General features: G+C 36.7%; 1 protein-coding gene and 1 long non-coding RNA gene across 4 annotated transcripts in view; one reads left to right on the top strand and one right to left on the bottom strand.

Annotated features, from left to right (window-relative positions):
• Positions 1-848: 848 nt before the first annotated feature.
• The window catches only part of DEPDC1B (DEP domain containing 1B), a 105,579-nt gene continuing 94,496 nt past the window's right edge, over positions 849-11,931 (bottom strand). For all 3 annotated transcript variants that reach the window (XM_035291537.3, XM_035291536.3, XM_078365473.1), the window contains 2 exons: positions 8,250-8,435; positions 849-6,776 (listed from right to left, as the gene is read on the bottom strand). In XM_035291537.3, coding sequence (XP_035147428.1) covers positions 6,615-6,776; positions 8,250-8,435 — 348 coding nt within the window. In that variant the 3' untranslated portion in view covers positions 849-6,614. The remainder of the gene's footprint in view (positions 6,777-8,249; positions 8,436-11,931) is intronic.
• LOC128931377 (uncharacterized) lies at positions 9,382-11,368 on the top strand. The gene is made up of 3 exons (XR_008479706.2): positions 9,382-9,640; positions 10,296-10,624; positions 11,176-11,368. It is a non-coding gene; the product is annotated as an uncharacterized LOC128931377 (long non-coding RNA).

Below are 11,931 nucleotides of genomic sequence, written 5' to 3'. Positions count from 1 at the left end.
CTCCAGCCTGGCGACAGAGGAGCGAAACACTGACTCAAAAAAAAAATATATATATATATATATATTTTTTTTTTGATATGTTAGTATAAACGACATAATTCCTAGGGAATCCAACAAGAAGATAAGAAACAGAGTGCATGGGTTTCAAATTAGCAGAAGAGACCATGAAATTATTTCTAAAATCCAAACAAAGGCAAGAAAGTGAAGATAACCAGTTAGAAAGCATTAGTAAAGATATACCCCAAATTAGGGTAATCATATTAAATAACAACTGTCTAAATGCCACAATTAAAAGTAAAGACTATGAAGGTGGCTTCTTAAAATGTAATCTACATGCTGTTTATAAGAGATACACCTAGTATATAAATCAGAAAGATTGAAAACAAATGCATTACCAATAATAAAGAATGACATTTTATAATGACAAATAAAAAGGTCAATCCACCAGAAAAATATGAAAATTCAAAATGAATTTTATCAGAAATGTAAAATAATTCTCTCAATAGTAAATATAAATGCAGCCAAGGTGGGAAGATCACTTAAGACTGAGAGTTTGGGACCAGTCTGGGTAACAAACACAGCAAGACAAAATCTCTAAAAAATTTGAGAAAACAATTAGTTGAGCATAATGGTACATGCCTGTAGTCCTAACTACTTTGGAGGATGAGACAAGAGCATCACTTGAGGCCAGGAAGCCAAGGTTGCTGTGAGCTATGATTGCACCACTGCACTCCAGCTTGGGCAACAGAGTAAAACCTTGTCTCTAAAAAGATGAAAAAATATACACACACACACACACACACACACACACACACACACTGCAGACAAAATAAATCAGTAAGAATGTAGAAAATGTAAACAAGATTTTATATAGACAGAAAAACTATAATCACTGCAAAATTCATATTCATGTGCACAGAATATTAACAAAAATTGACCATATACTAGGCTATGAAACAAGTCTCAACAATTACACAAACCATTTTTCTGACTTCAGTGTAATTACATTAACACATGGACACAGGGAGGGAAACATTACACCCTAGGGTCTGTTGTGGGTTGGGGTGCTGGGGAAGGTATAGCAGGGGGTGGGGAGATTGGGGAGGGATAACATTAGGAGAAATACCTAATGTAGGTGACAGGGGGATGGAGGAAGCAAACCACCATGGCATGTGTATACCTATGTAACAGTCATGCAAGATCTGCACATGTACCCCAGAACTTAAAGTATAATTTTTAAAAAATTTTAAATTTAAATTTAAAAAAATGTTTAAGTTAACTAAGTTCCACCCAAGAATCAAGAAAGAAATCATTCCAACCATATACAGAAAAAGGGAGTAATTTTCAGCTTAATTTATAACCTTAATCAGAAAGTCAACAAAGATAGTAAGAGAAGGAAATTTTTCGGCCAATTTTACTCATGAACAATTTTACTCATGATTAAGAACTGTAAATACTAGCAACAGAATCTATCAATCTATCTATCTATCTATCTATATTCAAATAATACATCATAATACTATTTATGCCACTCCCAAAATGCAAAGTGGAATGATAGACTAAAAGATAGAACCTATAAAATCCTCAACAAAGGTAGGAAAGGCAGTTGATTAAGATTTGACATCAAGTTATGGCTAAAACAAGCAACAAAAATGTTATGACAATAGAATAGAAATAGAAAAAATTTCTTTTAACATTATAAAAGGGTATCTACAAATGTTGTAATGCTAAAATCTTCCTTTTTGAAATCAGGCACAAGGTGATGCTGCTGCGATCCCCACTCTATTCCACATTATACAGTAACATCCCCTTATTTGCTAGGGATATGCCAAGACCCCTATAGGTTCCTGAAACCATATTGTTTTGTTTTGTTTTGAGACAGGGTCTCACTCTGTCACCCAGGCTGGAGTGCAGTGGTGTGATCTAGGCTCACTGCAACCTCCGCCTTCCCGGTTCAAGTGAGTCTGGTGTCTCAGCCTCCAGAGTAGCTGGGACTAGAAGCACACTATCACACCTAGCTAATTTTTAAATTTTTAGTAGAGATGGAGTTTCACCAAGTTGGCCAGGCTGATCTCAAACTCCTGGCTTCAAGCAATCCTCCCATCTTGGCCTTGACCACTGCTGGGATTACAGGCATGAGCCACCATGCCCAGCCCTAAAACCATATAGTAATGAACACTACATACACAGGCATACCTGGTTTTATTGCACTTTACAGATTATATTGTATATTGTATCCAGATCACTGCATATTTCACAAGTTGAAGGTCTGTGGCAACCCTGCATTGAAAAAAATCTCACGGTGCCATTTTTCCAACAACATGTGCTCACTTCATGTCTTTGAGTCACATTTTGGTAATTCTTATAATACTTGAAGGTTTTTCATTACTATTACATCTGTTATGGTGATCTGTGACCAGTGAACTTAATGTTACTATTGTAATTGTTTGGAGGTATCACAATCTATACCTATATAAAGCTGAGAACTTAATCGATAAATGTATGTGTTCTGACTGCTCTACCCACCAGCCATTCCCCCATCAATCTCCCTCTCATTGGGCTTCCCTATTCCCTGAGACACAACAATATTGAAATCAGGCCAATTAATAATCCTACAATGGCCTTTAAGTGTTCAGGTGAAAGAGTTGCACGTCTCTCTCTTTAAATCAAAAGCTAGAAATGTTTGAGCTTAATGAGAAAGGTATTTTGAAAGCCAAGACAGGCTGAAAGTTAGGCCTCTTGCACCAGTGGGCCGAGTTATGAGTGCAAAGAAATAGTTCTTGAGGAAAATTCAAAGGACCACTCCAGTAAACACACATATGACACAAAAGCTAAGCAGCCTTATGAAGTTTGAGTGGTCTGGACAGAAGATAAAACCAGCCACAACATTCCCTTAAGGCAAAGCCTAATAGAGTGCAAGGCCCTAACTCTTCAATTTTATAAAAGCTGAGAGAGACAAGGAAGCTGCAGAAGAAAAGTTGAAACCTAGCAGAGCTTGGTTCATGAGGTTTAAGGAAAGAAGCCATCTTCCATAACTGAAAAGTGCAAGGTGAAGCAAGTTATCCAGAAGATTTAGCTAAGATCACTGATGAAGGTAACTGCACTAAACAATAACTTTTCATTGTAGATAAAACAGCATTCTATTGACAGAAGATGTCATCTTGGACTTTCTAGCTAGAAAGAAGCCAATGCCTGGCTTCAAAACTTCAAAGAATAAGCTGACTCTTCTGTTGGGAGTTGAAGCTAGTGCTTATTTATCATTCAAAAAATCCTTGGGCCCCTAAGAAATATGCTATATCTACTCTGCCTGTGCCCTATAATTGAAACAACAAAGCCTGGATAACAGTACATCTATTTACAACACATTTTACTGAACATTTTAAGCCCACTATTGAGATCTGCTGCTAAATAAATAAATAAAGATTCCTTTCAAAATATTATTGCTCATTGACAATGCACCTGGTCTACCAGGCACGGATCCACCAAACAAAGGGATGATTCATGTTCAGAGTGGACAAAGGGCGGTCCAAGATGTCATCATTCTGTAAGAACAGCACACAATTTAAAACTTACAAATCACTTATTTCTGGAAATTTCCATTTAATATTTTCTGGCTCTGGTTGAGCATCGCTAACTGAAACTGTACAAAGTGAAACAGAAGATAAAGGAAAACCAGGAACTGCTGTACTGAAGATCTCCAGTGCCTGAGACAAAAAAGAAGAAAAGGAGGGAGGGAGAGAGGCAGGCAGGCAATAAAGATTGGAAAGCATATTGTATCTAGATCACTTTATAACAAATTACTATCAGTTAAGTGGCTTAAAACAATAAACATTATACCACAGTTTCTGTGGAGTAATCCAGGCACAGCTTAGCTAAATCCTCCAGCTCAGAGTTTTTCAAGTCTCCATCAAGGTGTCAGCTGGGATTAGAGTCACCTCAAGGTTCAACCAAGGAAAGACCCACTTTCAAGGTCACTCATAAAGCTGTCGGCAGGCTTCCTGCACAAGCTGGCTGTTGGCCAGAGACATCAGTTCCTTGCCTGATGGGCTTCTTGAAAGGGCAGCTCACAACATGACAGCTGGCTTTCCTAAGAGCAAGCCAGAGAGAATAAGAAGGAAGACAAGCAAGATGGAAGCCACAGTCTTTTTGGAATCTAATCTCTAAAGTGATAGCCCATCACTGATGATGTATTCTGTTCTTTAGAAATGTGTCATTTTAGCTCAATCCACACTCAAGAACAGGAGATTACACAAGATATTAAATACCAGGAAACAAGGATTACTGAGGACAATTTAGAAAGGAAAAGCAAATGCTGTTTTTTCCTGGTATGCAGAAAATGCAAAAGAATCACATTAAATATTTAGAATTAATAAGTAAGTCTAACAAGGTTCCATTGGATACAAAACTCAGGAAACAAAAATCAGTTTTATATCATATACAAGCAACAAACAGTACAAGGAAATTTTACACCACCATCATTTATAAAAGAATTGAACATAAACACTGATCAGCTGAATAACTGTGGAAGCAAGAGATGGGTACTATCCTCTGAAAATTTTGATACTAACATTTTTTTTAAGTAGCAAATACTTGGGAACAATCTAACAAAAGATTTTCAAATATTTACAGAAAAAACAACTTTTTTCTAACTTATTTCAAATAAATGAATGGGTAAGCCATGTTCATGGACTAGAAGACATAATATTGCAGATAGCAATTCTCTGCAAATTGATCTATAGATTAAATACAATCAAAATTTTAAGAAAATTAAACAAGGGGTGTACGTGTGTCTTTGTGTGTGTACAGGTTTGACAGTCTGATATTAAAATATGTACAAAGATGAAAAAGTCAAAAAAAAGGGAAAAAATGTTCAGCCATATCAATAATCATGAAAATAAAATAAAACCATAATCAGACACTATTAATACTCACCACACTGACAACATTTCAGACTCTGACAATAGCAAATCTTGATGAGGATATTAAACAAGAGGAATTCGCATACACTGTTAATGGGAGTATTAATTGGCACAACCACTTTGGATAATTGCTATTATCTATTTTTCAATTTCACATTTAAGTGGTGCTTATGTTTTATGATCTCTCCATAAGTATGTTATACTTTTTTCTATAGGTAGTCTAAAAATGAAACAAAAAAAGGAGCAAAAATCCACATAAACTTCCAAATACAGCAACAGGAAAAGAGATTCTGAAAAATAAACTCTACCTTGGAGTTTAAATAAAGCAGAAAGAAGAATTATTCTTTGCTCTAAACAGAATGCCAAAGTCTGAGAATGAATCCTCAAACACTAAAAATTGCCCATTACATTACATATTTGGACTGTATGGCGGTACCCAAATGAACAGGAATACTTTGATATATTTTTAAAAGCAAAATCTGCATCAGTCGTAGGAGGTATTTTGCTACAAGAGAACAGGAGCAAATCGTTGGTGCAAGGAAAAATCAGTCCAAGGAGTACTGCAAGCCAACTAGTGGGTGTCACTCTCAGCTTTTTGGGGAATTGTGCTCAGAGGAAGACTTTCAGGTGCTCCATAATCCAAGTGAACCACAATTTTATAAAAGGGCAAAGCAACACTAAAAAATTGACAAAGTGCTCACCTAAAGGACAGTCAGTGCAAAAGCCCAAATCTTACTTTTTACTTTCTCACAGAAATAAATGGCTGACGTGAGACCACTAGTAAAGGCATTTGAGGATGCTCTCTAACTCATCTAAATAAATGCCAAAAAAGAAACACAAAGTATGGCATTTAAAAAAAAAATAGATGGTATTTATTTACATTTCACTTACTTTCAAAAGGATGAAAATATATTTAGAAAGGAAGTAGCCTCATTTTATTTAACTCATTTATGTTTGACTTAGAATCACAGGTCTAAGGGTAACCAAAGAATTGATCCAGCTCAACCTTTCATCTTTCGCTAAGACTGAAATTATACCATCGCAGGCAGATGAAAATCTACTCCATTTACAGGTAAATATCAATGAATATATATGTTATAAAAACACCAGCTTTAGCAAAATCTGTCATAACATCCAATAAATCTGCAATAAAGGACACAGCCATCACAATACAGGACATTAAAAAATTTGTGTGCGACAATAAAAACTGGAATTTATACAGGAGAAATCACAATTGGCTACTAAGTCAAAAGCATCACAGTAACAGCACCCAGTGTCTTTCTTATTCAAGTATACATACTATTTTTAAGACTTAAAGTTAAGTCTTAAGGCTTTAATAAAGATATCAGTAACTAGGATATAGATACAAACAACTATTTAATAAACACCACGAAGAATAAAACAAAGATATAAAAAATACCCTTAAATTTTGTAACAATTACAAACATGTTAACATTATCACTATATATTTGACTCATAAATTTTAACTGATTTGTACACTTTAAAAATAGCATTGAGTTTTATAAAAATACTAATGGTTCGACTTTTTTTTTAAAAGTAAGGCAATCTTTATCTATATTTCAGTAGTCTTTGTTTTATGCTTTTCTTTCTTCCACCACCATAGTCTTTCTCTTAACAACCATTCACTCAAAACAACAACAGTGGTCTCTAACTCCTGTTGCTATGGAAGTATTATTACATTCGAAAACTTCTAGTTCTTTGAAATGGTTGGAAAGGCTTCTTTAGTGCCCACATTAGCAGCTGTGGTTTTGGTTTGGGCTTTTCAGGAAACAGAAGTGCTTCGCTTTCTGGTGTAGGAAATCGTTCTTGGTAGACTTCAGGATAGGATTTCTGAAACTAAAAAAATGAACGGTCCAAGAAGAGTAAAACAAGACACATAAAAGCCAATAAAATTAGGCGGCCAAATTTTAAGAGTTCCTGAGCCTGTATTTTCCTGTTTTTGTTTATTTTTGTTAAAACATTTGATTCCAATTTCTATAGAGCTAATTCATCTTTCCTTTTTGATCTAAGCTTCAAATAAAGTTCCCCTTTTAATCATGTTTCTTAAAATTTCCCCCACTGCCAAATATAAATAGATCTTACTTTTTAAATATTCACAAGGAACTCTGACTTCAAAATAACATCTGTTCTACACAGTTAAATAAAATTTTGGCCCAATTACATTTCACTATTTCTCTGTTTCTCCAACTCAGCCCCACTAGCTTCTGCCCAAATGGAACAGGGAATATTCTGGTGTATATTACTTTGTGAAAAGCTTAAAAAGAGGCAGTATACTTTCTGTTGATCTTCACCACCAAACTATCCTCCAAAATGACTCTGAGGACAATATGACTAGAAGCCCAGAACTCTGCTGCTCTATGTGTAATCCCACATGTACCATGTGACCTGAAATCCAGCTATGTAGAGTTCAGTCTTTAAAAACAAAAAACCCACTCATCTGATCATGGATCAATCTTTATGAACAGTCAAAACTAACATATGGTGAGTTAAAAATGATTCTCTGGAACCCTAAGCTGTGTTCCCTAACATAAGAGAAATGAAATACTTGTAGTGATACCTGAGGCAAGAAACTAATTTGATAGTGGTTATCTAAAACCAAACAGCTTTATTTATTTATTTTTTTTTTGAGACGGAGTTTCGCTCTTGTTACCCAGGCTGGAGTGCAATGGCGCGATCTTGGCTCACCGCAACCTCCGCCTCCTGGGTTTAGGCAATTCTCCTGCCTCAGCCTCCCGAGTAGCTGGGATTACAGGCATGCGCCACCATGCCCAGCTAATTTTTTGTATTTTTAGTAGAGATGGGGTTTCACCTTGTTGACCAGAATGGTCTCGATCTCTTGACCTCGTGATCCACCTGCCTCGACCTCCCAAAGTGCTGGGATTACAGGCTTGAGCCACCGCGCCCGGCCCCAAACAGCTTTTAAACTCTAGACATTTTATACCTGTGAATTCCAGCTGATTTGCCTTTCTAAAATATGAGAAGAAATCTGCCCTCGCTGATACTTTCTCTGAAATTAAGGTAGATGTTCTGCTAATTCACATCATGCCATATACCAAAACAAAGGACAAATATTAGAGAATAGCAACGTAAATGAAGTTTGGCAATGGTAAAAGATTTACACTAAAGAATACAGATCTCTAGGAAACTGACCACAACTGTGTAAATCCATTAGACTTCTGGAATATATGACCTAATATACTTAGAAAACTGCTATGTCTCAGTAGATGAGATTTACATGAAGTCTATTAAAATAAAAAAATAAAAACAGTAGGGAGGAGAAAAAATTACTTATGAGAAATATCCTTTTACCTGCTTCAGTTTCTTCTTCTTTTCTTTGCTGGAGAGTTTGGCATCTGCTATGACTTCCTCTAACAAGGCTGCCAGAGGTTCTTGAGAGCCGTACGATCTTTGATATTCAAATTCCTCTGGACTAATTTGACGGCAAAATGATGGAGCAGATAAAGTGATATCCATATCGGCTCCTGGGTATTTTATCTGAGGCAAAAGGATTAGTACTGAAAGAATATAGCATATTTTCAAATAAATTATAAGAATTAGTTCAGATTGGCTGTGCACGTGGCTCACGCCTGTAATCCCAACACTTTGGGCTGAGGCGGGAGGATCATGAGGTCAGGAGATCGAGACCATCCTAGCAAGCGTGATGAAACCCTGTCTCTACTAAAAATACAAGAAATTAGCCAGGTGTTGTGGCATGGGCCTATAGTCCCAGCTATTCGGGAGGCTGAGGCAGGAGAATCACTTGAACCCAGGAGGCAGAAGTTGCAGTGAGCTGATATTGCACCACTGTACTCCAGCCTGGGCAACAGAGCAAGACTGTCTCAAAAACAAACAAACAAACCAAAAAGACTTAGTTTAGATCAAATATGGGGTATCTCCTTGTACTGTAGGGATGCCATGTTAGTTCTCAAAATTTGATTGGGGGAAACCCTATATTGAAAAGTAAAAGTATTTCCATAACTTCAAAGTATTATTATTTAAATCCACAGTTTTAAATAGGATTTTTGCCTTTGTAAACCCAAGATCCCTTTTAACAACAAAAAAACCTGTGCAGTCTTTTAACAAGATCTGAAATTCAAGCATAAATTAAACATAGTGACTAAAATGATTCAAAACACTGATAATGTTGGACATCCACTGGGACTATCCAGGCTCCTTCCCACATCCGAAGAGTCTGATTCTCAATGCCTTGGGGATAGTAGTGGCCCGCCTTTAGCTAAGCTTTTAGGAAGAGAGGGTTACTACAACCATTTCCTAACATCTTACCAGTAAGAATCAAGTAAAACAACAAATGTGCAGACACTGCAGAAGGGAGAAGGGAAAAGGGAGAAATAAGAGAAAAAAGGAGACCAGGACCTGTGAATAAATGAATATACATTAAAAATATTTAATTTCAGAGCCTGGAGTCTTTTCAAATAGAAGGTTGCAGATAAGGCTTATAGAAGACTTGTGTCAAAAACATTGCCTACATCATAATGTATTCCAGAGTCAGCCCTGAAACTGTCCCAAAACAATCATAGGAATAATCCAAGCATCACTGCATTTTCAGAGAAGCACTGCCCTAAATGTGATACAATGTAGAGGCGTAGAAGCATAATCTAGAGAACAAAGATCTATAGGTTCTGAGTGCTGAAAGGAACAACTGCTTGGCAATTCCACTGTGTACTTGCAAGAGAGAAAAGGTAACTGGACAATTGAATCACTACTGATTTTATTCAGAGCACACTGCAGTGTCTCTTCATAGATCATGTTTACCTGCAGTTAAATTAATCACCATTGTTCAGCCTTCTGAACTTCAAGTAATAACAAAGGGCTCACAAGGCTAAGTTACTACAATATATGCCTGTGCTATACATGTGAATACACAAACCTAGCAAGTATACAGGGCAACATAGTTATTTCTTGATATGGTTTGGCTGTGTCCTGACTCAAATCTCATCTTGAAATGTAGTTCCCATAATCCCCACAAGTTGTGTCAGATGGGAGGTAATTGAATCACAGAGGCAGTTATACCCCCACGCTGTTCTTGTGATAGTAAGTGAGTTCTCATGAGACCTGATGGTTTTATGAGAGGCTTTTCTCCCTTTTGCTCGGCACTTCTCTCTCCTGCTGCCTTGTGAAGAAGAATGTGTTTGCTTCCCCTTCTGCCATGATTGTAAGTTTCCTAAGGCCTCCCCAGCCATGCTGAACTGTGAGTCAATTAGACCTCTTTCCTTTATAAATTACCCAGTCTTGGGTCTGTCTTTATTAGCAGCGTGAGAACAGACTAATACATTGCTATAACATTTTCTTGCAGAAACTTGGTGAAGTATTTCTGTTCATTTTTATTTTCTTTAGGTTTGGTTCATAAAAACACCAGAGGAAAAAAGATTAAACAAAAACAGTGGTTAAGATCACGAGGTCAAGAGATCGAGACCATCCTGGTCAACATGGTGAAACCCCGTCTCTACTAAAAATACAAAAAATTAGCTGGGCACGGTGGCGCGTGCCTGTAATCCCAGCTACTCAGGAGGCTGAGGCAGGAGAACTGCTTGAACCCAGGAGGCGGAGGTTGCAGTGAGCTGAGATCGCGCCATTGCACTCCAGCCTGGGAGCCTGGGTAACAAGAGCGAAACTCCGTCTCAAAAAAAAAAAGATTACACTTTTCACCCATGCCAGTGGCAAAGGTATGTATGAGTGTTAATGAAAATATCCAAAGTAGGCAAAGGTACAAAGACAACACTTATTTTCTTATATTAATGACAAAAAAGTAAATTGAAATGATCATTCTAAAGAGAAATTTGGCAATATGCTATCAATACTTAAAATATGTTCATGGCCTTTGACCAAGCAATGCTGCTTCTAGAAGTTTATTCTTAGAAAACAATCACAAATTAGCCAAAAAAAAAAATCTCGCTATAAAATAGGTACTGCTATACTGCTTCCAAAATGGGGGAAAGAATGGAAACAATGTAAATATCAACCAAAAAGTATCAATTAAATATTAAGGTATATATCTATATTATGGAATACTATGTTGCCAACAATATAATAATAAAATAATATAACAATAATGATGATACCAACAATGGCAGCTACCAATTGTAGTTTTACAATGTGATAAACATTATTGTCAGCATTTCACATGTATTAAGCCCACATGTATTAATCACATGTATTAATTCCCCCCAAAAAGCCTATGAAGTAAATATTAACTACTATTATTCCCATTTTACAGATGAGAAAGAGAGATGTTGGGATAGATATTGAAGTGGAGACATGTTATATAACTTGCCTAAGGTCACACAGCTAACAAAAGGTATGTCATGAATTCAAAGGCTCCTGAGTCTGTGCTCTTGGCCACTCTAATGCCAATCATGGATATTTAATAATGGGGGAATTTTTTTCTTTGTTAAGAGAATGTAAGTAGAAGGGAGGAACGGAAGGGGAGGAGAGGGGAGGGGAGGGAAGGAGAGAGAGAGGGAGGAAGAGAGAGAGAGAGGGAGGCAGGAGAGAGGGAAGTAAGGCAGGTATGGACACAGACGGCAGACACACAGAAAAAAAATCTGAAAGACTGTAATACTGACTATGAACATTTTAACTCTGATAACTCTGATAGTTTTTGGTGTATTTTTTCTATATTTCCCAAGTTTCTTCAATGTTTTAGGTTGATAATTACAAAAAAAAATAGAAAAAAATTGTTAATTTTAAAATTGCATACTAGAAACAGCTGAACAGTTAATTATTTTTGTAATACCTCAGAAGGAGGCAGTTCACTGGTCCTTAATTGTGGAGCCTCAAAAAGAGCTCAAACGAGAAGAGGTCCAATCAGTCAGAAGGAGTCAAGTGGACCTTCTACCTGCCTTTACTAGGTTTCTGCTCCCACAGGCTGACATACAAACCCCACTTTGGGGCCCACACAATAGTAATGTATTACATTTCTTTTGCATTGTTTTTATATAACCATTATGACAACAGCAGCAGCTCCCTTTCA

Source organism: Callithrix jacchus, chromosome 2, assembly GCF_049354715.1.
Source record: "Callithrix jacchus isolate 240 chromosome 2, calJac240_pri, whole genome shotgun sequence".
NCBI classification, from domain to species: Eukaryota; Metazoa; Chordata; class Mammalia; order Primates; family Cebidae; genus Callithrix; species Callithrix jacchus.
The sequence above is the reverse complement of the archived record's forward strand: the minus strand, read 5'-3'. Positions and strand labels throughout refer to the sequence as shown.